Source organism: Oreochromis aureus, linkage group 10 (assembly GCF_013358895.1).
Source record: "Oreochromis aureus strain Israel breed Guangdong linkage group 10, ZZ_aureus, whole genome shotgun sequence".
Taxonomy (NCBI): Eukaryota; Metazoa; Chordata; class Actinopteri; order Cichliformes; family Cichlidae; genus Oreochromis; species Oreochromis aureus.
In genome coordinates, this window is record NC_052951.1 from 14,856,609 (window position 1) to 14,881,866 (window position 25,258).

Here is a 25,258-nt window from a genome sequence, read left to right on the forward strand (position 1 = left end):
CATCACCATGGTAACAAGAGACGCTAATAGGGCCGACTTTGTGGATACCGTATTTCCTTTCTTTTTCTTTGTTTCTTTTCTTTTCTTTTGTTGGATTTAAGAATGAAAGCTAGTTTCCCGTGTTTAGGGAAAACATATAGTTTGCGATAAAACACTCATTCAACAACGTTAACCACGTTTTGGAGAACCTTCCTGTAAGGCCTTAAGGGCAAGAAAAGAAAAACGTTTTCAGCACATATTTCTGCTGAGCTTTTGGACAGTTTTAAAAAGGTAACAGTTTAACAAAGACTAATTAAACATATAATGTCTTACACTTACAAAGCTTTCATTTATAATCAATAAAATACAAATCCTTTAATTCACTACAGTCAGGGCTTTTACTGCTACCTGCCATGCTCATGCTTTAGTACCTTGGAGTGACTTTATTGCTTTCTTACCTGAATTCATTTCGACCTGTCCATAAACCTAACATTTATATTGGGCAATTAAGCAGCTCACAATTTAATGATAGATAAAAAACTCCAGCTTTGATTGGACTGGTCTTTGGCTCAGGTAGTCTGGCACAGTGCCTGGGCTTGGTCTGCAAAGCACTAAAACTAAAATTCATGGTGTGATGGTTTAAAAGCTTCCGATGAACCTCTATGCTTGCAGATATAATTTAATGCATATAGCCTTCAGTACTAACATGAGTGGGAGGATGAAAGAAATTTATTGGCACAACCAACGCAAAGGACTTCATATTTTACATCTGAGCTCATAGCAAAATGATACGCACAGTGTCATCTAATGCTGGCCCTTACAAACTCATCAGTTCCCATTCAGTTACACATCCACTCCACACACAAACCTAAAGCTCCTGGCACTCGGAGCACAGCAGGCTAATGCTCTGGCAGCTATTCCTCAAACAAACCCTCACAAAAACACACACACGCACAGACACACACACACACACCAGACAGGAGCATTTCCTGGGGAATGAGCATGGAGGATGTCAGCAGTATTCCTAGCCAGTGTCACCTCATGACCGAGAGAACAGGGACAGATAGGGGGTAACGGTGAGGGAGAGAACCAGTCTCAGTCAGACAGATAAAACAATGGGAGTGATGGAGGGATAAACAGTTGACATCATTGTTCCAGAAAGATCAGGCTGTTGGCAGAGTCCACATGCAAGTGTGCATGGGAGGTCACGGAGGGGAGGGGGTGCAGAGGTGGTGAACAGAGGCAAAGTCTGGCTTGGATGGGAGGGAAAGACCTATAAATTCAGTGCAGGAGAGCACAGCAGCACCCATCTCAAACCAAATCAGACCTAGTCAGCCTGCCTCGTCATTTATTACAACCCTCTTGGAATCTCACCATGGATATCCCCATCCAGCATCCCTGGTACCGCCGGGCGTTCCCACATCGATTTCCTGACCTCTCCATGGCAGAACCTCTCACTGACTGGCCAATGATGTGGCCATTCTCCTGGTCCTTCCCCTGGATACGCCCTTTGTTTATGCGCTGGTTCAACTGGCCCGACAATGGACACAGTGAGGTAGAGTACAGTTCACCTGTGTAATTAAGATTATTACATTACATCATGGGAGTTACGCACAAATGTCAGTGTTTTATGGCCTTTCATTTGTGAGGTTTGGATTAATGATCATCAGAGTCAAAACCTCCACTGATATCACGAGTGTTTGTGTAATTTTCAGGTGCAAGTCCTTCATTAAACAAGGTTTTTATGGGTTTTTATCCCAGGCTGACTCACTGCTTTACTGTCTGTATTTAGATGCGCTTGGAAAAGGATCGCTATGTCATTTATGTGGATGTGAAGCATTTCTCCCCTGATGAGCTGTCTGTCAGCGTTAGTGATGATTTCGTCACAATACACGGCAAACATGAAGACAGACAGGTCAGAGGAGCAAATTTAGCACCAACAAATCAATTTAGCCATACTGTTCTGATGCACTGACTAATTCTGTTTCAGGATGACCACGGCTATGTGTCAAGAGCGTTTCTGAGGAAGTACAGGCTTCCTTCTGGTGTGACAGGTGCCGAGGTCACCTCCAGTCTGTCGTGTGATGGTGTACTGACAATCACAGCACCTCGGTCATCTCCTGGGCCAGAGCGCAATATTCCTATTTCCTGTGAAGATGGAACACAGAAACAGAAAATGTAGAGCAGAGCCTGACGCATCAGATGCTGCTTTACTATTAACCCTTTATATTGTCTGTTATGTTGGCAGTGCCGTACACATATAGAGTAGTCATACAGTTCTAGATGTCTAAAACTGCTGTCTAATAAACCAGTTCCTAACCCCTAACTCACTATTATTGTGTTGTCTCAGCAAAACTGTGGAGCTCGTGTAACAGCGTCTGTTTTTGACAGTACGGCTTTTATAGACACATCATGGTGAGTTCCAGGATATTGAGCTCCCAAGAGTTCATTTCCCTATCATAAACAAACAGATTAGGCTTCTACGCAAAATACAGTCGCACATGTAACAGTATTTCCACAGACAAATTCATAACCACCATCAAGCATTTAGAGAAACACAATGACTCTAGCAAGCTTTCACTTCAGTGGCAAATGTGCTAGTTAGTAATTGAACCCAGACAAGCTTGCAGCATCTACTGGTTCTGCAGAGAAATACTAATACTAATCAGTACTATCCACTAAAGGTGATAACACACTAACAAAAGATGTATTTTCAGCACACAGAGCAGAGTGAGCGGGTATTAGTAAGATGCCAAATGGCCTGTGTTTATTCTGTGGGAAGAGCATTGGTTTCTGCATGTGTGAGGAGGAGGTTTTCTGGAGGCACAGACAGCCCGTTTGTTTTTAGTAAAAAAATAAATAAATAAATAAACAGAAGAAGAAGAAAAAGCCACCAAAGGCATCGGGACCAGGCGTGTTGAGAGAATGAGAGCGAATGAGCAAGAAGCAAAGTTGTGGACAAAGGAGAGAAACAGACAGGGCCCCTTTTTCACTGGGGAACATGACCTCTGAGCTGCTAAGGATAGTATGATTGTGAATGTACGTGAGCGCATTTATACTTGTAGATGCAAGAATTACAACTCTATTATATTTGTTAAGCCTTTTGGAATATTAACACTGACAACAGCAAGTAGAATAAATATGGAGATTCAAGTTCACAGGTCGGTTGTGTGTGTTTTTGAATCATTGTCAAGGTTTTCTTCTGTCTATTGTGTTGCTGTTCTCAAATGGACTTCAAATAACAATATACACTCACTGACCACTTAATAAGGTGTTCAGTAGCTCATTAACATCAATATTGATCAGCCAATCAAATGGCAAGAACTCGTGGTCATAGTCCAGATGATCTGCTGAAATTTCAGAGTAGGAATCAGAAGCAGATGAACTACAGCAGCAAAAAACCATACTAGGTCCTTCACCTGTCAATTACAATTCACATGGGCTTGACAAAATTAACAATAGTAAAAGAAGGGAAGCTAGGAGGAAAAATGTTGCCTGATCTGATGAGTCTTCTGTTGCCACTTTATTATGTACACTGTATAAAGGCTTACCCCCAAAAAATAGGATCAGAATTGGACATAAACAACGTGAAAGCATGGATTCATCCTCCCGTGTATCTGTTCAGCTGGTGGTGTAGTAACAATTTGGGGGATGCTGTGGCACTCTTAGAACCAATCGAGCATCATTTAAATGCCACAGCCTTCTGAGTACTGTTAATGACCATTTCCATCCCTTTATGACAGTGTACCCATCTTATGCTTCCAGCAGAATAACACACCATGTGGCAAAACTTAAATAACCTAAAACCTGTTACCTGAACATAACAATGAGTTTGCTGTATTCAAATGGCTTCCACTGTCACCAGATCTCAATGCAGTACAGCACCTTTGGGATGTGGTGAAACTGGAGACTTACGTCATGAATGTGCAGCCAATATGCAGCAAGTGTTTGATGATATCATGTGAAAATCTTTGAAGAATGTTTTCAGTAACTAGTTGAACCTGTGCAATGCAACAATGCAGCAAAAGGTGTGGGTGGTTATGTACAGTGAATGTAGAGCTGCTGATTAATTTTTTCAGACACTTTATTAATATTGGGGAACTGGAGCTTTCAGGAATGAAGGTTTAGCATGGTCTCAAAAAAGCACCAGATAAATGCTTTGCAGCACGCTTTATTTATTAGACAATGCAAAAGTCACCTCTAATGAATTGAAATTTCTTACTTCATTGCTGCTTTTAAAACAGTTTTTACAATCTGACATTGCCTGTTGATAAGACACACAACGCTCACGATAAAGGAATAGCTTTAGCAGAGAAAAGGAGAGCACAACTCGTGTTTCTTTCATTTATAAGTGCACGATGGACAACTTTTATTATTATCTGCAAAACCTCAGATAAACAGGAGCATTACAGACAATGTACATAGGTCATCTGTCAAGAAACCAAGGCTGCAGAACCGCTGCTGATGTCTAAGTAACATCCGCTATGTTTCCACGAGAACATCAAAAGACAGCAAGACAATCAATGGAGACGTCATGAAATAATAATAATACGTTTTCATAATAATACATCCACTCATTGCTGTGCAGAGTTTATGCATACTTCTATTGGCGCTCATGTTATTAGATGCATAAAAATAAGCTGTCAGCAGTGTGCATCATATCAAGTTAAGTTTCTTGGGAAGTGTATTATCAGTAACAGTAGAAGTCCCATTTCTGGAAAAAAGAAGATACACTGAATCAGGAGAAAGCACTAAATAATTCATATGCACATGTGCATGTGTGTGTGTTCACCTACAGTAGTTTTGACTTCAGTTGTGGCTGCCATGAGAGCATGTGTCTCCTCCACTACGCTGCTGGGGAAGTGGCCAATGCGAGCTTCCTGTTGTCCATAATAGGAGTCTTGTACCTAGGAAAAGATGACGCAGATAACATTTGTTTGATAACATTCAAAACTTTTAAATGTTTTGCTGCACATGGAAGCCCAAGCCTGTGACGTTTTCACAGTTTTATGGTTAGAGCCGTGCCCAGGCCATTTATAGCCACATAATTATGTCACTTTTACTCACGCTGCCAGCCCAGAAGAGATTCCCTCTGTCTTTTAGCATTGCATAAACATAGACAAGCTGCCCCTGCCTGATGGGGATGAACCTGCAGTCTCCAGGGTAGTAGTCCTGCAGTGCACGAGCTATCAAGATAGGATCTGCGCAGGGACAAATGTCATGATGAGCTATAATGTGATATGAATCTGAACTTTTTTTCAGAAGCAAAATAAACAGTTGATACTTACAGCTGCATTCAGAGTCAGCACAGAGTTTCTTGTCAGAGAGTTTAGGCATTTGCTTTCCAGCTTCAGAGGTTCCCAACACAAGGCACAGGGAAAGAGTAAACCACAGTTCGAAAGCCATGTCTATACGTCGACGCACCTACTGATGGAAAAGCCTTTTTTCTCAGCTAGGAAGGTCCTGGTTTTCAGTCTCCTTGTAAGTCTGTCTGGCCACTCTTAAAATGAAGGTGCAGCAGAAGCAGTCCCCTTTTTCTTCTTCCCCCAACCCTTCCTCATAAATGAGCACACACAGAGCTCCTTTGAAATTCTTCAAGCAGGTAAACAGGATGGGGCAAAGGGGGTGGGGAGTAGACAGACCCCTGCTTGTGTCCTAGACTTTTCCATCTCTCATGCAATGCCCCCCCACACACACACACACACAGTCACTCAAATACCAGTGGATTCCTCAGAATTAATCACTTCCTTGTTTAACTGCCTGATATCCAATCAGCAGCTATTAATTTCACCCGACTTTTCCAGTATTCCCTGTTCTGTCTCTCAGTGCATTCCTCTTCCTTTTTCCCTCGCTTCACCTTTGGAACTCAGTAGGTGGAGCCATGTGCTTTATTTACATAATGAATGTTTCCACTACCAAGGAAACCAGCTGAGCTTCTCTTGCGCAAACACTCCCAAACAGGAAGACTGTACCTGTTAGCCTGCGGTGGCAGAGAGCTGTCAGGTAAGACCTAACTTTTCATTTCTCAAAGTCTGGTGGAAAATAGGTTAACACGAATTCTGTCAACTGTCGTACTGGCAATAAAGTAGGACTGAGTTTATTACTTGTATTTTAAAGGACTTTAAAGAGCATGTCAGCACAGATTCATGATACCGATAGGTAATAACAGGTGAGAAGCAAATAGTGACGTCAGGCTGAAAGACAGACTTGATAGTTGAGGCTGGGGGAGACTCCAGATACTGACACTGCTAAACTGTGACTGAAATTTCGCTTATACAGTCTAAATTTGAATAAAAATAATCTGTGAATTATTCATGATAGCAGTGAATGTTTAAACTAAAATATTTTTTTAAAGACTAAGCCTATGCTAATTGTTTACTGATAATTCGACCTGAACTACAACACTACAACACATTGTAGTGATCACAAGAAATAGCAGTTCACAGTGCCTCTGAAATTTAGGGAGGAGACAATGATAATAGTGCAGGTTGGTGTTTCGGTCAGAGCTACAAAAGCACCTGTCAGACAAAAGATCTCCTTTTAGGCCATGCTGGATTATATTACCAGAAAGCAGCTAGTGTGATATTCACACAAGGTTTTCTGTGTTATTAAATGTCTTTTCTTGCCCAAAGATGTGCCGGTAAAGACCAGAAGAGAAGAAGAAGTGAACAATATAAGCACTGGGACCACACACTGAAGCACAAGGAATACTGTGGATAATAAAAGTGGAACCCAAACACCTGTAGACCAAACCATCAGGAAACAGAGAGTCCTGACTCTCTATCCATTCTCTTCCACCCGTGGGAGACTGAATCACAACCGCAGTACCTGGGATAGTACTTTTTAACTGATCCTTCAGCTATGTTCAGCAAAAACAGTCTTCCCTCACCCAGCCTGGAGGACTCCTTCTTTCCTCTCTCTCCCTCCTCCTCGATGTCTCTCTCCTTTGGTCGCCCCTCATCCACATCCTCCCCTGGAAGCACTGACAGTGGAGGAGGCATAGAGACTGACCTGATTCTAGCTGCGGAGCTGGGACGGGCTTTACTGGAGAAGAATGAGGAGCTGGCAGCCTCTCTGGAGCAGAGGGAAAGGGAGCTGGAGGTAAGATTAAAGCTACTGTTGTCCCTTAATCTCCCAAAAGGTCATATTTGATGAACACATTTTTACACAAAATGAAATGTTAAGTAAGATTAGCTAAAATTACAAGCAAATCGCTGCATGAAGGCAAAACTTTTGGATGTGGCCTGCAGTGCACAGTCATTCCGCCAGTGGGCAGAAGATTTGTCAGATTGCAAGGAGACAATGCAACCATAATAACCACCCCCGCTGGAGGAGAAAGAGCTCTAAAAATGTATAACCGCAGATTGAAACTTAAAAAAAAGCCTTTAGCTGGCTAATCACTTTAGTGTTCACTGTAGGAGATTATGTCTGGTTAGCTGTTAGGAAGCTAATGCTAACTTTGTGTCAGAAAGCTGCCATAGTTCACTAAGGCACTTGCAAACATACCATTACTGACTGCTTTACAAAATAACTCAAGTTACACAGTGTGAAAATGCTATCAGAAATAGATATATAGATAGATTTTATCTATATATAAAGTATTTAAACCATTTGTTTTTTTTCTCTACAGAGATAACAATAAATTTAACATTAAATGTGGCATTACAAAGCAAATTCTATCATTCTAGTTCTAGTATGCAGTCTAATCATTAAAAATGGTCAAAGCATGTGACATCAGCTATTTTCCCCAGTTACCATATGTAATCATATGTTATACAGCCATAACAATCTTTTATGCTGGCTATGATAATGATCCATGATTACATGGCAGCCACCATGTCATGATTTCTTAATCCACTGTTATTCCAAATAGTGTTTCTACAGCTGCATTAGAGGTGAGCCAATCAATTTAAATATCGTTAGTATCAATACCAAAGTCGCTACTGGTATCGGACTGATACTAGAGTGATAAGATCAATATTTTGTTTCTATCCTCTAAGTTCAGTACGTAGCCTTCTCAATTGGGTTAAACATATTTTTGGAAAATATACCCCAAACATGCACTATGAAAAATGGCTGGACCTTTTTGTGTTGACTGTAGTGTCTGTTTTATTTATAGCCTATAGCACATTCAAACTTTACAGCAAATTTACAGACAGGCTCAAAAAAAATGTTTTAAAATACATGCAAAGCTGAAAGGTGCGTTTTATTGTGTCAGCAAATAATTATGCAAAGTAAAAATCATAATGATTTAAGTGGTCATTAAAATGTGTTCAGGATTAAAGTGTCATTATCAGTATCAACAATTCTGGCCTTGTTATCAGATGACACCAAAAATTTGCAGTATTTTGCACTACAGTGCAATGTATGGGACATAACACGGTGCTTCCAATTCCTGATAAGTATGCATTACTTAACCTGCATGCGCTCCAACTTAATGTGAGTTAAGTACATTTAACTTTAGCAGAAGTCATTTAAGTAGATCTTCACCATATATCATGTTCATATGGCTTTGTGTTAGTTATACTGTTTTTACAGGTTTTAATTTTGTAATTTATTTAGTTGTTTGTGAAGTTTTTTTTAAGCCAGTGGATTTTATTAGATATTGCATATAAACTTAATATCTGTGAAATATTCTGCTCGTCTTTTATCGTTCCCTGTAGATAGAAATCTGCCCCCAGTACAGAGTCGACAAGCATAGAGAAATAAACAGAAAAGTATTTTTCATGAAATGCAGTGTTAAATGTTCTTTGAATGCTTTTGATTACATGTAGCTTTTTTATTTTCCGAGTCTTCCTATTGAGCATGCTGGCTTGCTGTCACACTGCCATGTCCAGGAGTGGAGCCATCATTCATGTTATCGGGAAAGTCTGGTTATTGAAGCTGATTCATATGGTGTTTAATACAGGCTTTACAGCAGGAGAAGCACGTTCTTCAGAGGAAGCTGGAGATGAATGAACTGGCATTTGGACAGAGGGAGGCGGAGCTAACTGCTGATTTAACAACCCTGCGGGCTGAGGTGGAGAAACATCAGAGTCAAGGGCGTGACCGGCGAAAAGATGAAAGCGAGCAGATGACTCAGTTAGCCAACCATAACCAGAGACTGGTTGAGCAGCTGGCAGAGGTTTGTTTTAACGGATCAGTGAATCTCTGCACGTATGTTGCGTCACAGGAAAATGCAGACTAACGGGTTTAGTTAGTCCCACCTTTATTATTCACACCTTTCTCACCTTCCTATTTCTCACACATCTAGGCTGTGACACTGGAGCATTCCTTGAGGACTGAACTGCGTACCATCAGAGAAGAAATGGAAGAATCATCTTTTAGCCGAAACATCAGCTTCACACAGTTAGAAAACATACAAGCAGAGGTATACCCATAAGTAAAACATTGCATACACAAAAGTTTTGGTTTTATTATGAACAGCACACCCAAAAAGCACAAAGATGTAGCACCACATGAAAGTACAAAACCTGTTTTTTAGAGGAGAGTCTTAAGTTCTCAAAGAAAAGTCCCCAAACCACATCTTTTGTGAGTCAATTTTCATATAGCATAAGCTAAAATCAAATCTCATGTTCGGATAACTTGAGTCTGGCTTGAGACTAAATACCAACAAAAATAAGTAAAGTTCTTAAAGGAGCTTTGACAAGTCTTCAGTCACAATAATTCATGTCATCATGAAGCATGAAAATCTGGTTACAAAATAATTCTGTAACAAGAAATAGTGGAAAATTCTTAAAATGTTCAGTTGAAGAGGATGCTGATTTTATAAACCTCTTAACAACCTCCAGGTGTGCAGAAAGTAGGCTTTGGGTCGACATCTGGGCTGACAATGCTAAAACAGCTTTTATATTGGTAGTTTATCTTTTTGATCCTTCTCATACAGAACAGAGTTTTGCAAGAGCGGCAGTCACACATGGAGACACAACTAAAAGCTTCAGAGGAAGACAACCAAAGACTTCGCATGGAGCGAGAGAGCTTGAGAGACAGACTGTCGGAAATGCAGATGAAACTCAAAGAGAAAGAAGCAGAGGTGAGCATTAAATCGGAGGCATATTTGGGATCAGCCGTGGTATTGACCGATGAAGCTCGAGTTAGTAATATCTGTTGCAGTAGGCATTCCTCATCATTAGCAGAGGTCACTAACAGGTTCTTGATCTCTGTGTGTGTGTGCATGTGCTTGGTGTGTAGGTAGAGCAGGAGCAGGGAATGGTGTTTGAGTTGCGCACCTTGAATCGCTCTCTACAGCAAAAAGCTCTGAACCTGGATGATGACAGTATCCTGGACAGGACACAAGCAGAACCTTTGTCTCTGCTGAGTGAAATTCAGCAGTCACAGGTGCCCACAGAAACACACACACAGAGTAACTCCACAGTCTAAGTCAGTGTGTACCGATCCTGTGTGCCAAAGCTTGTCTGGATAATCCTTGTACTCATGTCTCCATGATCCATCCGATATTGATTTTTGTCTCTTGAGCACAGAGATTTCTCCAGATTTACTGAATCTTTTTTATTATGTACTGTAGCTGATGAGGTATTCAAAGGCTTTACTTTTTACATCGACAAACATCATTATGATCTTGTTCAGAGTAGCTCCAGAAAAACGTCGTCTCTCTTAAACATACTGACATACCCAGTCAGTATGTCTGTTACTGACTGGGTATGTTAGTAACAGACATACCCAGTCTGTTACTGAACTGTTGCCAGTTAACCCAATTACTGGCAAAATGTCCCATTTTAAAGATTAAAGATGTTTAATCTTAGTACATATTACTTTTTCAGCCGTCTGTTGTGAGCGTCCAAACGTCTTTGAGAAAACGCTGACATAAATTGGTACAGATCAGCTTATGTGTTCAGCATAAGTCACTGTGGTGATCTAGGCAGGTAAAAAAAGAGTCCTTTTCCAAACTGAAAAATCTCACTTTTTCAAATTTACCTTGCTAATACATTCATCTCACGCCATAGTGCACCAGTCTGCCAAAAAAAGCAACATCTTTGCAGGCCAAATTTGCATTAAAAGCACAAATGCCTAGTTAAGTGTTGGATCCCTCTGACTTTTTGTGATGTGGTGTATATCTCTCCTGTTACAGGCTAAAGAGGCTCTTCTAGCTCACTCCACAGTGCTGCAAGCGAGAGATGAAGAAATACAGGCACTGAAAGAAGAGGTCAGTGGAACTGTATGCTGTATATACTGTCCTTACCGCTGCAGGAATAGAAAAAGACGTATTTGCTGATTTGTCTAGCAAAAACAGACAATATAGGAAGCTCCAATTTAAGTCACAGAATTACATTTTTAAATAATGTGCTGTAGGATCAGTATGTTTAAGTCTGGATTAATTTAATCAGCACGGTGGCACGGTGGTTAGCACTGTTGCCGCACAGCAAGAAGGTCCTGAGTTCAATTCCACCATCAGGCCGGGGTCTTTCTGTGTGGAGTTTGCATGTTCTCCCCGTGTCTGCGTGGGTTCTCTCCGGGTACTCCGGCTTCCTCCCACCGTCCAAAGACATGCAGCTTGTGGGGATAGGTTAATTGGATAGTCCAAATTGCCACTAGGTGTGAATGTGCGAGTGAATGTGAGTGCGAATGCTTGTCTGTCTCTGTGTGTTGGCCCTGCGACAGATTGGCGACCTGTCTAGGGTGTACCCTGCCTCTCGCCCTATGATAGCTGGGATAGGCTCCAGCGCCCCCCGCGACCCTGAAAAGGATAAGCGGAAGTGAATGGATGGATGGATGGATGGATGAACATGTGTTATTTAAAGATTTGAGGGTAACTGTGCGATATTATGTAGCCTGTGTGCAGATTTTAAATGTTTCCCTCTGCTCAGCTTTTATCTGTGCACGACTTTATAATATTATTTTGGAGGCCAATCATGCTCTAATATGCAATGTTATAATCAGTGTGACTGATGTATTTACACTCTTTGCAGCTTGAAGGTCAGAGAGAAGAACTCGAGTCTCTGAGGGAGGAAATTCAGCTGTGCGGCCGCAGTTCAGGAAAGCCAAGCTACAGGTAATGCTATGCTAAACCGCTGATTAGTTTAATTTCCCTCAATTTTATTTAAACCTGTGGATAAATATGTTTTTTAAATTTCCATTTAGGTCCTTAGAAAGTGAACTGGTCACGGTGCGTCAAGAGAAAGAATCACTAACTCAGCAGCTTCTCAACACCATCAAGCAGAAGGTGGCGATGTCTCAAGAGCTGGAGGCCTGGCAGGTTTGTGTAGCGGGATACAAAACTACAGATAGTCTCTTTTGGGAAAATGGACTTTAAAAAATTATTATACTTTTGTAATCTGAACCTTTGCTCTTGCTGCAGGAGGACATGCGGGTGGTGATAAATCAACAGGTTCAGCAAAGGGAGGAGGAGAGGAAGAAAGAGAGCGAGCGAGAAAAAGGTGCTACGGGACTCCAAAGAAGCAAGTCTTTGAGAATGAAGGGAGAAGGAGCGAGAGGATTCCTCTCTTTTTTCAAGGATATATAAGAGCAAGAAGACTCCCAGGTTTAAATGGACAGTATCAGCATTTATCTTTGCCACTCTGTCTTTTGTGGCCAGATAATGGACACTAATGCCATATTAGCAACAAGTGACTTGTTTACATACCTATATTTGTATATATGTATATACAATGTATTATTAATTTCATACTTTATATTAAAAAAAAGTCTCAACTGAGTTTTGGATATGTTATAATCTGTTCTTGCATTATTTAAGTCACTTCTAGTTCTTTAAAGGCAAAAGTTTACAAGAATTTTAAAGGGAGCATGCAAATACGAGAAATAAGAGATTAAAAAGGACCTATCATTTTCAGGTCTTATCCTTTACTATGTTACACATTATTCAGTTCAAAAACAATCCTGTTTTTTTATCTCACACACATTAGACCTCAGTGCAATCTCACAACACACCCTCTCCTTTAAACCCACTTTCTTATGACTAGCTGCCCCTGACAAACAGAAAGTGGGATTTCTGTGTTATCAGCAAGAGCTATGCGCCTTACATAAGCATATTAAAAGGTATTCACTCTCACAGCCATCATCCAAAATCAAACACAGAAAAAAATGTCCAAAATGTAGCGTCTTATTGAGGTCTGAGGTCTGGGGTTCCGTCTATCTTTGCGCAGATTTCAGTATTTGAAACTTTGGCCTTGTTTAAAAGGGGCATCCACCACTAAAACAGTATATCAGGGAAAATCATCACAACTTAATGGAAGTTAATGGGAAGGAATATTTGCATGTGGATCCGAGAGTGGAAAATGTTCAGTTTAAGCAAATTCTTAATGAATGTGCAATCTTGGTCTCTAATGATTTAAGCGAAAATTATCTGGCTTTCGTGTTTGTGTCTTGCTGAGCTATGAATAAGCAACAGGACGTAATAAGGTACCTTGGTGCTGAGTTTAGGTTCAGACTTACTGTAGGTAGGTAACTGTCTGCTGAAATGCATGACATACAGTCAAAAGAAACAATGACAGAAATAACATCTTTAATAAATTAAGTTCAAAAAGATAGCCATCCCTTCCATTTCTCTCCATGCTGACATTATACAATGAATAAACCATATATATGCAACATTTCCCAGTTGAAGAGGACTGGAAATGCTCAAACGCAGTACGAGTAGTGCAGGTTGCATACAGTCAGTGTTACCAAATGCCTTCATCTATACAGTATACATACAGCGCAGTCCTCAATCAGCAGACTTAGTGCATAGCCTCTTTCTCAACCCTCAGAACCTTAAATTACTATATACAGTATGAAGCAGCACCTTTCTCTGTGTGGATTGCACACTATAATATGCCGGCACAAAAAAAAAAAGATCTGTACCCAATCAAACAAACATTCACCTACTCATGCATATTTTTTAAGGTTCTTACTGACGTTTTAACATGAGCCGACCCATTTACTCATACTCAGATTCAGCATTTGCTGCCATTTGGAATGATCCTCTAAGCGTTTGCTTGTGTGCAGATTAGCCCACACAGACTGTCTTTTTATGAGTAAGCGCGGAAGTTTTTCAGTTTTATGCTTTCTCTGTTTGTGTCGTGGTTAGAGAGCACCAAATGATTGTACATTCAAGCTAAAATTTAATGTTTTGGCAGGTGAGTTGATGAGCTTTGTTTTTAATTGATACTGGCGCTGATGTAAACCAATCACTACCTGTTAGATGGGCAAACACATCTTTTGTAAGCATCTTGTGGAAATAGTCTATTAAAAATGTAGCTGATGGGCAAAAACATTTAAAAAAAAGCCTATTGTTCTTTAATACAGTGTACTTACATTAGATTTGTTTAGGACTACCCATAATATAAAATCTTTATTTTAACTTTACAGTACTGTATGCCTTTTATCCTTTTGGTTCAGTGTCCAGGAGTGGATGCACAGTTTGGGTTTAGGGAGACTGGAACATTTGTGTAGCCACATACTGTATGTGGAGCCCCTGGAGGTGCTCATCCACTCCTCTCAGTGCAATCCTCCTGTTGTCCCTCAGTCAGACAAACATCGCCTCCACTTAGAGAGGTAGGTGACTTAAAGAAACAGGAAGTGTTTTGGTGAGGCTGAAAAAGTCTCGGAAGGTCACGTTGTTAATGAAGCCTCTGAAACGTGCCTCTGGACGGATATCCAGGCAGCGGAGTGTAATTCCAGCGGGGGTTAGCTGATGATTAACCCACGTTGATGCCTAGACCCACTTGCAGTTTATCGCCTTTATGATTTACAAAGGCACCCATAATCAGTGTGGCTGGGAGAGGAGTCAGGCGCTTCTCCAACACACCTCCTATTATGCACCGGCTGTTTATCATACCTGGATACACACAAAGAAACAAAAGACTCATGCATTGTGCTTTCATAATAGTTAACATCGTCCATGACTCAAGTTACATCAGGAAATTTACCTCGAAAGACCATATTAGCCTCTGGGAGCTCCATCTGATACCCAAAGGATGTTGTGGTCTCCTGTGTCCTGGTACTGGCTTCAAACTCCACCCCTACTTGTATCTGCAAAGCACAAACATACATTAATGATATGCCACTAAGGTAAGTGGTGTTTACGCATATGGGTGGCATTGGCTGTACCTGTTTGTTGGCTCTGTGATAATAGCTTGCATGGGCACCTCCTTTGCCAGCATTCAATGTTGCCACCCAGTTTGGTCCTGCATGGAGAGACAGAACGCCCACCCACCACCCCCACTGTGGCTAAATCAAAGCTCAACAAAGGAGAGATGATACCAGCTCTGTTAAAATATGATACGTGAGGCAGATTCATGAGTAAAAACAACATCTCACTTGAGTACTGTCCAGCCAGAGTAAGGATGCCTCCTTCTTCTGCTCGTCCCCGATGGTAGACCAGCTCTCCTCCTAACACCAGCCCAGAAGAAACGCTCTGCAGGAAATGCGCCACCAGGATAACTGTCCAGGAAAAACACACAGCAAGATAACAGAAAAATCATCAAGGGGCACGTCAGTGAAAAATACCAGAAAAAGTGTTAAATTATTTTCTTCTCATGTTGCGGGATAACAAAGAAAAGCCAACATCCACCCATCCATCTATTTCCTGCCGCTCTTTCAGGTCCATGTGCAGCTTTCTAAGTAGAGATGCTCAGACCTGCTTCTCCACACCACTTCCTCCACCTCTTATGTGGAGACACTAAAGTGTTCCCAAGCAAGCTGGGACTCCAGCATGTCCTGGCTCTGCCCTGGGGCCTCTTTCCAATAGGACATGTCTGCAACACCTCACCTAGGAGGTGCCCTGGAGGCATCCTTGTCAGATGCCTGAACCATGCTAATTGGCTCTTTTTAATGTGGAGGAGTAACTACCCTCCTGAATGACTAAGCTTCTCAGGGTGAATCGAGAAGCTGTTTGGAGGAAATACGTCCACTGCTCCACTCTTCCTTTAGTCACCTATGACAGCTTCACTTTCATGCTCATGTCTTTCTTTTCCACAACACACTGGAGTAGCATTCACATCACTGCAGCCTCCAAGCCAAGTTGTTTATCAATTTGTCACTCCACTCTCCTCTCACTCGTGAAGGGGATGCCGAGATACTTAAACCCCTCCACTTGGGGCAACGACTCATTCCCAACTCAAAGTGGTCACACCTCTGTTTTCTGGCTGAGAACCATGGCCTCAGACACATAGGAGCTAATTCTCATCCAACCACTTCACACTCAGCTGCAAACTGCCCAAGGACAAGCTGGAGGCCACCGCCTGAAACCAACAACATCATCTGCAAAGCAGAGATAAACCTCTGAGACCTGCCAACCCCCAATCTTCCACCCCATGGCTGCTCATAGAAATTCTGTCCATAAAAATTATAAAAAGAATCAGTAACAGTCGGTCTTGGCAGACACCCACTGGGAATGAGTCTCACTTATTGCCAGCAATCCAGACTAAGCTCTCACTACAAATGTACAGGAACTGGGGCAGCCTGTGACCAGAGGTGGAGTGTTTTTTGCTTAAGTAATGGAGCAGACTGGCCATGCACACATCCATGTGCATGCACACGGCAAGTGCGGCAAGTTTACATTAATAAAGTATAACTGAGCAAAAGTGATAAAATGTCAGACTGAATTTAGGAACATAAAGTCATCTGTCTGACCATGTTCATCAGTTCCTTTAGCTCTCGCCTCCTGGGATGTGTTTTCTCTTTTTCTTTTTCATTCTTAACCTGTGGGACTGTGCTCTATCTAACTTTGATGCCATGTCTCTCCCTTATTTATTCTCTGGTGAATTTGAATTCTTCTGCTTTTCACAGAGTTACCGTCAGAGTTACAAACGTATCTGACAGCTCAGGCGGAGTGCAGGATTCAAATATTCCACCGTGTAAACACAGCTGACCCGTCTATGTATTGAAGTTAGAATATAACAATGCCAACTGCCATTGTTTATTTATTTTTTCCTGCACGTCATGTAATGCTACAATATTATTAAAGTCAGTATTATATACTGAAAAATTCAGACATTAATCTAAGACACTGCTGATCTTTGAATCCTATTATTGGTAGCCATTTTCAACTACATTTTCAAACACTACATCCAGATGAACTGAATCAGCTTTTTGGGGTTTCCTTACCTGGATGATTGGGCATGCATCAAGACATATTAACGGTAGCATTTTGTCAGACAATATTACATCTGACAGAAGAAGAAAAAACACACTACATGAAACACACTACACACTCATTGGACCATTTTGCATATTTTGACGAAAAATGTTGAACACTGCAAATCCATCGGCTCACTTTAAAAAGTATCGCTAATGGCAGCATGGATGTTGTATTGTGACTCCCAGCGGGCTCTGGAAGGAGATCTAAATACATATTTAATGAAGGTAACGGCACAAATAACTGTGTCCATGGACCAGATTTCCTAACACTGCATTACAACAAAGCCCTCTTTTAGGGTTAAGAAACTACTGTCAGGATATAATGAAAGTAGCCACAGTGTCAGTTTTGTAGCTGAAAGGTGGGGACACAGCAGGTAACTTGGTGGCTGATCTTATGGCAAATGTATTTTAGAAATTGCAACACAAAATGCTGGGAAAATATTTAAACAAATCAAGCAAATATGATTTACCTAGGTTTGCTTAACACAGTTTATCTGTGAATTTAACTCTAAAAAATACTGGCCAGTGCTACACCTCAGCCTCCTAGTAGACACATCTACGGTATCAATTCCAAAATCCTACGTCACCTTGTTCTCAAGTTATAAAGTTATGACGACAATAGCCTATCAGTCTTTTATGGCTGCAGGGTAAAAAATTGTTATTTGGTTTTAGAATTTGTGAAGGTTGTACTTGCAGCAGTTTCTAACAGACCAGTTCACCCTTGTAGAAAAGCATATTCCTTCTTCTTCAACCTCCTCTCAATCATCTAAACTGCCCTCCCTCAACAGGTGTGCTCATTTTTCAGACATTAATTAGTGCTGGTAATTATAGAAAAGCTCTAACTGACTCTGTATATAAATTAGCTCTCTGGGACCCTGGCAAGGACCTTTACAGGTAGGGTGAGGGCTATGATCCCCCTGAAGCTGAAACACACCCTCTGCCAGGTCCACATTAGAAAGAGGGGAACTATCACTGCAGTGTAGAGGCACCCAACTTTCCATACATCAGACCCTGATGGTTAATCCTCTGCTCATTTTTCCACCTGCTATTTCTCACCTGACTCTCTGAGGATGTCTGGGTTGGCCACCGTCACAGCAGCGGTGAAGTCATTGCCTCTGTACTCAGTTTCAAATTGCCACGTTACAAACTGGGACTGCTGGGTCTAAAACACATTGAGCAGTTCAAAAAATGTTACTCTACAGATAAAGTTTATAACAGAAAACAGAACAGGTATCCTTTCATGGAGGATTATACATTACAAACAGAGAAAGTAAAGACAAATATTCTGAAGAAAGATGTGAAAGGTGTCAAGATTTGTAATAGCTGTAGGAGGGAACTGAATGAATGAATGCCATGTTTACAGACGTCAGATGTTATGATCTCACCTGAAACACTGTTCTGGCTCGCACGCGCTCAGTGAGATGCAGCAGAGCGTGGGCGTTCAGACTACCTGAGGAGTCCATCTCCCCGATCAACGCTGGAGCATCCTGAGATATGACAAAGGAACAGAATGCGAGTTGTGAACACAAAAAGGCAGCAGCTCCCTCGCTGTTGTCATTAAAAATTTTTATGAAGATAGCTTTGTGATGACTCATGCCTGACCTTGTCTTTGCTATAGTCGTCACTCTGCAAGTGCTCTACGTGAAATCGATAATACGACGGACTTACAGCGCTGAGGTGGAGCGTATGGCTGACCTGGAAGCATTCTTTGGTTAATAATTATTGCCTTTAAATGCTACAAACTGTTTGCATCTAAATTTAAGTGAATGGAAACAAATCACCTTAAAGAAGCTGCTCAGGGTTTTATTCAGTATCATCTTAACGCCCTCAATCTGTTGAGGAAACACGTCTGAAGAGGAAAAAAACAATCATGTCAAGAAACATTTAGATAATAGAATTTGTATTTCTGTAGCTGTTCACAGCTAGTAACAGGATTTAGAAACATGAGGACTGCTTTATTTAGCCTCAAAGGATTATGAGTAGCTAGAACCACACATTATACAAGGAAACGTGGAGTTTTATCTATGGTTTTATCTAGTTTATTTAAAAATAACTTTCATCAAATTTGCTGCTTTAGAAGTGCTATAGAAGTAAAACTGAAACTGACATTTAACCTTACAGGAAAACAGTTGCAACTTTAATGAAAGAAGCGTCTTTTTTGCCCCACTTTAAGCATGGTGAGCACTCCTCACTTCTCCTGTGTTAACCAGTGATACCTTTGCAGCTCCTGTGCAACGAGTGAAAGCTGCCTGGGTTGGGAAGGCGGCCATCCCTCCTCTCCCAGCGCGGTGGACTATCCCAGTGAGCAGGGTGTGCGTCCCAGCGGGAAGGAGGTGGGTCTGTGGAGAAAGGCCAGTTCTGATGGCCCGGACTGGAAGACAAAGCCAGAACGCTGCCCATGTGGGTGCAACACTCCCTACAAGACACAACGAGACAAAGACAAGATTTATTACCCATACCTGCTAAAAAAGAAAAACTCTGTTGTGCAAGGATAGAACAGGGGAAGACGATTAACCAGTTTTTAAATGCATTTATAGGGGAAAAAATGATGTTTATTATTTTTATTTAGTCAGCTTTGTTTTTGTTTTTTTAGAAAACCTCAATATCAGAATTACAAATTGCATCAAAATTAACAGCATAAACCTACATTTTAAATGTATGAGAGCTTTGCATTGTTATGTCTCATTATATTGGTTTCAAGCTTTTTAAAACCAGGTCTGCATGGCTCTGCACGTCATGCATGGTGTTCTGAGGTTTATATGAGCAGGTGCCGCAGATCCGTCGGCTAGTATGACCTTAGCATCGGTAAAAACAGACATGTATGTGTGCTAACTGTTCTACTACCTACTTCCGATTTGATCGAAAGACCTTAAAATCCCGAGTGGAATTGAGAACCGCACATCAGGAAAACTGTCAGGCGGATTTTCCCTTAATTTCTTTACAAACACCAACTTGAGATACGAAGCCAGCTGATGCTGGGCTTCACTGATGCTGCAAATAGCTGCCTCGTGTGCCACCCCACAAATGCAACCCTCTGAAACCACGGCGGGAACCCTGCGGATTTGAAAACTGCACACTTTCACACCTTAATGTATAAAACTGGCACTTCTGTGGCCACGTTATTAAAATTGCAGCTATTGACTATTGGCTTCCGTTCAGCCAGTTATTATTATTGTATTATTTTGATGTTTTGAGGCCCCGGGAGGGGAGCCTTTTGTTTCTAGTCGGACTATTTTATCTGCGACGCCGCTTCTAACGCAAGCTGCTACAGGTGAGCTCGGCTTTCACGTACTGCGGAGCTCGAGTTGGAGAAGGTCATCAGCTTTTATTCTCCAACAGCAGCGGTACTAACAGCGTCTCGCTCGCTCGAGCCTGTCTCAGGCAACAAAACAAACAAAAAACTTAAACATGGTTCCACAACCACAATATTGACCCGTGAAGAAGACTGAAGGTGGCCGCTGGCACCCGCACACGCGGCTCATCCCTTTCAGGGACAGATTTTGGGGACAACTTTTCACAGAGCTGAGTTTTTGGGAAACAGCTTTGTTTGCGCTTTACCCTGGATATGTCTCCTTCGCGGGCAGTATTAATGGTGGGAGAAGGGAACTTCTCCTTTTCCGCCTCTGCCTGTCAGTTGTACTCCGGATCAGAGACCAGCGTAACGGCCACTTGCCTGCAGCATCAGGAGGAGGCACTGCGGCACGAAGGCGCAGCTGATAACATCCAGACCATCAAGGACTCTGGTACGGCTTTTTACCAGGTGTAATAACTGCTGCTATTTTGAGTTTTATGGAGTTGTGCCCCCCTTCTTCTTCTTTTTTTTTTTTTGCATACTATCTTTAACACTGTTTGTTCTTTCAGGAGGGACTGTGCTGTTTGAGGTGGATTGCACAAAGCTGGGGGAATGCGCCTCTCTGCAGGGCCATCTGTTTGACCGTGTGGTGTTCAACTTCCCTCACTGTGGGCGAAAGAGTGGGGTTAAAAAGAACAGAGAACTTCTCAGAAACTTCTTCCTCAGGTATGACTGCATCATGCCATGATCACAACATCCACTCATACATCACTTGCATTCATTTCTATCTATGTAAGAAGCCTAAAAGAGGCCGTTGATGCCTCAAGCTCATCATTATTGGGGCTTAAAAGGTTGTATGTGTTTTTCAGTTTGTTTTTATAATAGTTTATATCCCTTTTTATGTTACATGTACTGGAATAATTACAGTTTATTGCCTCAATATAATTAATATCATCACTTAATCTTGCTTCTTGTGCCTACTTAAGGTGTTTTAGGCAACTAATGACCAGGTTATGAAAGCTTCTACAGGATGCCCAGACCTTTCTAGCTGTTATTTGATCAAATAGTTGCTGATTTAAATAAAAATGTAAACAGTTTTAATGGCACAATGAACGGAGAGAACCTGAAATAATAAAGCTTGTTTCTCTGTGGTAAGGCCTTGTTACCTTGGGGAAAAGGGCAGATTTATTGAGAAAATAGCTTTTTACCCTCACTGTCACTATCTAAAGGTCAGTTTTCTTTCTGGTTTTCTGATTTCTGCGGGAGTCTCAGCAGGAGGTGCACCGGCCTGTCAGGAGACTGGGAGTTTCGCACTTCAAATGTTTTTTTTTTTCTGGCTTGGCACTGTGATCCCAAAATGATATCATCATTTAATCTTGTTTCTTGTGCCTACTGCAACATGTTTTTAAATTAAAAATTGGAACTGTTCATATCAGACAGTGAATGGTCGTGCTTGGAATTCTTTTTATTTATTTAGTATAATTCTGCAGAAAACCTAAAATAATAAAGCCTGTGGTGACAGGTTAATTTATCTTGCTACCTTGAAAAAAAGGCAGATTTATTGAGAAAACTGCCTTTCCCTAATTGTCAGTATCGAAATCTGATTATCTGCTATCCGGTTTTCTTATCTGGTTCCTGCGGGAGTCTCACTAGAACCACTGAAGCGTGCCCACCCGTGAGGTCGCTGGGTGTCTAGCACTTTATTAAAGTTTTTTATTGCTTACTTGTTTCTTTTGATCTCTAATAAATAAATAGGAAATAAACTTTATCTTTCTTGGGATCACTAAATAACAAAACCCACTATCATGAGAAATCGAGCTGTGTTATGGCAGGGTGACTGAATAAATGAACTTATCATTATAAGAGCATTAAAAAAAAATGCAGCCAGTCTCAGATTTGACTGTGAAGATTTAAAATGATCATATTTGTTATCTTTGCTTCTTTGGTTATTAGAAAATAATCATTTATGTACGTGTCATACATGTATTGACATTTTAAAATGAGAATTTGTTGTTCTTCTGTTCTTCCAGTTGCGTTCAAGTGTTGGCTGAAGGTGGGGAGGTTCATGTCTCCTTGTGCAACGGACAAGGAGGGACACCAGCGGACCAGCCGAAGCGAGAGTGGCACAACAGCTGGCAGGCGGTTGCCATGGCAGCGGAGGCAGATCTAATTCTGAGTGCCATCCACCGTTTTGAAAGTGATAAGCACCAGAGCTACAAGTGCACTGGATACAGGTAAGGAGTAAAGGTGAGTCTATGTATAGAAGCAACCCAGCTGTATCTCTTTGTGTGTTTTCCTTGTATGTTTGCATGCCTGGCACTAATGATGATATTGCTGCTGGACAGGAGCCAGGATAAAGGCTTCCATGTGGAGAAAGCTTTGGTCCACGTGTTTACTCGCAGCCTCCCCTACACCCCTGCTCATTTGCTGAAGATGGAGGAGGTTGTTGAAGGAGAGAAAGTCCAGTACGAAATACCAGCAGAGCTCAGTGATTACATATTCAGGTACAGTAACACAGTGGCTACCCAGGTGTTTGCACCACCAAGACACACACACATAAATCACATAAATATAATTACAACCTCTTTTCTTTCATCAGGAGATTTCTCTGCTCAGATTCTGTCCACCCTGTCAAGTTGGTACAAGATTTTCTTCTCGAAGGTCTGGCGAAGAAATGGCCAGTCTTCATGATGACAGAGACCATCCCCTTCCTCCTCACAGCAAAACAGCTGCAGACACACTGCTGTGGCATCGATAGCGCACAATGCTACTGGATCCACCTGCTTCAGAAAGACCTCACCTCTGACACTGATACCTCTGCAGACAAAGAAAATGATCCGAGACCCACAGAAACTCTGCTGCCAGCATGTCTTACCTCAGGTAAAGGAGATAGGGTGAGAATCAAAGGAGTTGAGAGCTTCAGGTCAGCATGCTCTCTTGACATTGATCCTGAAGGGGAAAGTGGTATGCACATGCTACGTCCATCATTGCTCCCTCAGATGGAAGAACTTCTAGCTAAAAAAGAGGCGATAATTAACGCCGATCGTCATGGTGACTGTGAGGGGAGTGATGAAAGTGAAGGAAATAAGAAGGATGAGGCCTGTGGGAGCTGTAATGGTGTTACCAGCTTGTTATATGGAATTAGTGGTGTGGTTTTCAGAAATGTACCCATCGGCCTCTGGGCTATGCCTGCCTTTCACGAGCTTCTCATCCAAGGTGTTTTTCCTTCAGAAAGTGAGCCGGGTAAATTGCTCGGAGAAAAGCTGGAAACGCTACTTGCTCCTTTTGGCGTCTCCATAGTAACAGAACAGGGAGGTCTGCGTCTGAAGGCGCAGCCAGTGGGTTTGGTTGGTAAGGTGTTTGCAAGCGATGTAAGTGACAACAACAATCATGTCCACATCACTGCGTCCCTAAATTTGGACCTACTCGCCGTGCTCCTGTTCTCGCTCCCTGACTGGAGGCTGCTTTGGTCACATGACCCACGTTTCTTAAAACAATTTTCATCCCACCCATCGCCGGGAACTCCGTTTCATCCTTTTTGCCTGTATCCCGAACCTTTCACCTTTGACATCAGCTTCTGGACTGGGCCTACGTGGGAGGAGAAGAATTTCCACGCGGTGGTCCGAGAGGCTAGTTGTGGGACCGTGGAGCAAGTTAAACTCATTGACAGGTTCTCACATCCTGACCTGAGCCAGACCAGTTATTGCTACAGACTCATCTACCACTCACACACGCATGCTCTGTCACACACACGAGCACTCCAGTTTCACAAACACTTGGAGACTCTACTTTCCTCTCGATTACAAGTCACCATCAGGTAGCCATCACTTGAAACTCAGAGAGGAACGGCGATTTACACTCTTACCTTTTAAGAGGCATTATCTGTTTATATCTGCATAGTAAATGATAAATGTGTAATCTGCAGCTAAACCGTGTTTACAGTTGTTGAGGTGTTGTTTGCTCTACTGTGTCTACATTGTGATTGGAATTCTGTGTATATGTTTGTGCTTCAAGGAAACAATAAATCTGTTATTTAATGTAAATTTGTGGCCACAGGAGTTGCTGTAAAAGAGTAAAAGACACATGTGGTGCACCACATGGCAACATCGTGACACTGACAAAGTAAACATTTCTCAAAAAGAACAGACTGAGATTAGTTAGTGGTCATAATAGCAATAACTGAGCTGTATAACTATATACAGGGAACGTTGTAAAGATGTAAAGAAATAAAATAATTCCTTTAATTAACTGTGTCACGAAAGAATAAACGCTTACCACAGTACTCTGCAAAAGTCTTCAACCACCCATCATTTCTTTATATTTTGTGTCCAGGGAGTCAGACTTTCTTGCAGTTTTAGAATAGTCTTGTTTTCTTTCTGGCTTCATTCAAGCATAAAAAAGACACCTAATAAGTGTTGTATCTACACATAATAGACAGCTGTTTTAAATTGTACCTTTAGGTACTTTGTTACTAGCAGCCTGTTATGAAAGCACATAATTTGTTCCCATTCCTTTAGTTGAAACATGATGTTGATGTTATGGAGTGATGAATCCAAATTTAAAAAAATGTTTTAACTCAAATTTTAATCATATGCACGGAGGAGGTCCGGAGAGATGTACAAGAGTCTCTCTCATGGTTTAGGGCTGGATTTCAGCTAGTGGTGTTGTTAAAACTGGAGAAATAATAAACACAGAAAAAGTACCATCAGATTTTGATCCACCATGCAATGCTATCTGGAAAGTTTCTGATTGCCAACAGCTTTATTTTTTAGCATGTCAATGATAACAAAAACACTGCTAATGCAGTGAAACCATGGCTCGATAGAAAAACTCACTATGTAACACTATCATTCACTGATTGGTCTCCCCAGAGCCTCAATATATTTGAAG

General features: G+C 41.5%; 5 protein-coding genes across 8 annotated transcripts; 3 read left to right on the forward strand and 2 right to left on the reverse strand.

Annotated features, from left to right (window-relative positions):
• Window positions 1–18: 18 nt before the first annotated feature.
• Window positions 19–3,137, forward strand: LOC116336250 (alpha-crystallin B chain-like). Of its 2 annotated transcripts, XM_031760089.2 has the most exons (4): window positions 19–270; window positions 1,373–1,534; window positions 1,772–1,894; window positions 1,970–3,137. In XM_031760089.2, the coding sequence occupies exons 2-4, from the start codon at window positions 1,421–1,423 to the stop codon at window positions 2,159–2,161; spliced, it is 429 nt and encodes a 142-aa protein (XP_031615949.1). In that variant the 5' UTR covers window positions 19–270; window positions 1,373–1,420; the 3' UTR covers window positions 2,162–3,137. The 2 variants fall into 2 exon arrangements, with proteins under 2 accessions (XP_031615949.1, XP_031615947.1); XM_031760087.2 differs by lacking the exon at window positions 19–270 and having other exon boundaries at window positions 1,355–1,534.
• A 1,005-nt stretch (window positions 3,138–4,142) lies between these two features.
• mia (MIA SH3 domain containing) lies at window positions 4,143–5,678 on the reverse strand. Its single transcript, XM_031760097.2, has 4 exons — window positions 5,268–5,678; window positions 5,047–5,180; window positions 4,776–4,886; window positions 4,143–4,693 (listed from the first exon to the last, which is right to left on the reverse strand). The coding sequence occupies exons 1-4, from the start codon at window positions 5,383–5,385 to the stop codon at window positions 4,670–4,672; spliced, it is 387 nt and encodes a 128-aa protein (XP_031615957.1). The 5' UTR covers window positions 5,386–5,678; the 3' UTR covers window positions 4,143–4,669.
• A 239-nt stretch (window positions 5,679–5,917) lies between these two features.
• bicdl2 (BICD family like cargo adaptor 2) lies at window positions 5,918–12,671 on the forward strand. Of its 2 annotated transcripts, XM_031759995.2 has the most exons (10): window positions 5,918–5,982; window positions 6,612–7,080; window positions 8,888–9,103; window positions 9,233–9,349; window positions 9,866–10,012; window positions 10,171–10,317; window positions 11,069–11,143; window positions 11,907–11,989; window positions 12,079–12,193; window positions 12,296–12,670. In XM_031759995.2, exons 2-10 carry the CDS (start codon window positions 6,841–6,843, stop codon window positions 12,458–12,460), a joined length of 1,305 nt encoding a protein of 434 aa, XP_031615855.2. In that variant the 5' UTR covers window positions 5,918–5,982; window positions 6,612–6,840; the 3' UTR covers window positions 12,461–12,670. The 2 variants fall into 2 exon arrangements, with proteins under 2 accessions (XP_031615855.2, XP_039474384.1); XM_039618450.1 differs by lacking the exon at window positions 10,171–10,317 and having other exon boundaries at window positions 12,296–12,671.
• Window positions 12,672–13,439: 768 nt separating this feature from the next.
• On the reverse strand, window positions 13,440–20,749 carry si:dkey-71l1.1 (uncharacterized protein LOC569883 homolog). 2 transcript variants are annotated; one of them, XM_031759981.2, is made up of 10 exons: window positions 20,635–20,749; window positions 19,293–19,492; window positions 18,858–18,925; window positions 18,679–18,771; window positions 18,462–18,563; window positions 18,133–18,238; window positions 15,256–15,378; window positions 15,046–15,122; window positions 14,865–14,967; window positions 13,440–14,773 (listed from the first exon to the last, which is right to left on the reverse strand). In XM_031759981.2, the coding sequence occupies exons 2-10, from the start codon at window positions 19,474–19,476 to the stop codon at window positions 14,634–14,636; spliced, it is 996 nt and encodes a 331-aa protein (XP_031615841.1). In that variant the 5' UTR covers window positions 19,477–19,492; window positions 20,635–20,749; the 3' UTR covers window positions 13,440–14,633. The 2 variants fall into 2 exon arrangements, with proteins under 2 accessions (XP_031615841.1, XP_031615840.1); XM_031759980.2 differs by lacking the exon at window positions 20,635–20,749 and adding an exon at window positions 19,925–20,108.
• On the forward strand, window positions 20,298–24,655 carry fdxacb1 (ferredoxin-fold anticodon binding domain containing 1). The gene is made up of 5 exons (XM_031759979.2): window positions 20,298–20,819; window positions 20,938–21,094; window positions 22,399–22,602; window positions 22,714–22,872; window positions 22,968–24,655. Exons 1-5 carry the CDS (start codon window positions 20,642–20,644, stop codon window positions 24,187–24,189), a joined length of 1,920 nt encoding a protein of 639 aa, XP_031615839.1. The 5' UTR covers window positions 20,298–20,641; the 3' UTR covers window positions 24,190–24,655.
• Window positions 24,656–25,258: the final 603 nt, after the last annotated feature.

Excerpts from the sequence above, each read along its gene's own strand:
- LOC116336250 (XM_031760087.2), top strand. The coding sequence starts at position 1,355 with ATGGATATCCCCATCCAGCATCCCTGGTACCGCCGGGCGTTCCCACAT. Across the intron at positions 1,535-1,771 it reads CCGACAATGGACACAGTGAG|ATGCGCTTGGAAAAGGATCG; the intron begins GTAGAGTACAGT and ends GTCTGTATTTAG. Across the intron at positions 1,895-1,969 it reads GCAAACATGAAGACAGACAG|GATGACCACGGCTATGTGTC; the intron begins GTCAGAGGAGCA and ends ATTCTGTTTCAG.
- mia (XM_031760097.2), bottom strand. The coding sequence starts at position 5,385 with ATGGCTTTCGAACTGTGGTTTACTCTTTCCCTGTGCCTTGTGTTGGGA. Across the intron at positions 5,181-5,267 it reads TGCTGACTCTGAATGCAGCT|ATCCTATCTTGATAGCTCGT; the intron begins GTAAGTATCAAC and ends GTCCCTGCGCAG. Across the intron at positions 4,694-4,775 it reads CAACTGAAGTCAAAACTACT|AAATGGGACTTCTACTGTTA; the intron begins GTAGGTGAACAC and ends TCTTTTTTCCAG.
- bicdl2 (XM_031759995.2), top strand. The coding sequence starts at position 6,841 with ATGTTCAGCAAAAACAGTCTTCCCTCACCCAGCCTGGAGGACTCCTTC. Across the intron at positions 10,318-11,068 it reads GTGAAATTCAGCAGTCACAG|GCTAAAGAGGCTCTTCTAGC; the intron begins GTGCCCACAGAA and ends CTCCTGTTACAG. Across the intron at positions 12,194-12,295 it reads AAGAGCTGGAGGCCTGGCAG|GAGGACATGCGGGTGGTGAT; the intron begins GTTTGTGTAGCG and ends CTCTTGCTGCAG.
- si:dkey-71l1.1 (XM_031759981.2), bottom strand. The coding sequence starts at position 19,476 with ATGGGCAGCGTTCTGGCTTTGTCTTCCAGTCCGGGCCATCAGAACTGG. Across the intron at positions 15,379-18,132 it reads AGACATCCTCAGAGAGTCAG|TTATCCTGGTGGCGCATTTC; the intron begins GTGAGAAATAGC and ends TTTCCTGGACAG. Across the intron at positions 14,968-15,045 it reads ATCACAGAGCCAACAAACAG|ATACAAGTAGGGGTGGAGTT; the intron begins GTACAGCCAATG and ends TGTGCTTTGCAG.
- fdxacb1 (XM_031759979.2), top strand. The coding sequence starts at position 20,642 with ATGTCTCCTTCGCGGGCAGTATTAATGGTGGGAGAAGGGAACTTCTCC. Across the intron at positions 20,820-20,937 it reads CCAGACCATCAAGGACTCTG|GAGGGACTGTGCTGTTTGAG; the intron begins GTACGGCTTTTT and ends TTGTTCTTTCAG. Across the intron at positions 22,873-22,967 it reads CTCAGTGATTACATATTCAG|GAGATTTCTCTGCTCAGATT; the intron begins GTACAGTAACAC and ends TTCTTTCATCAG.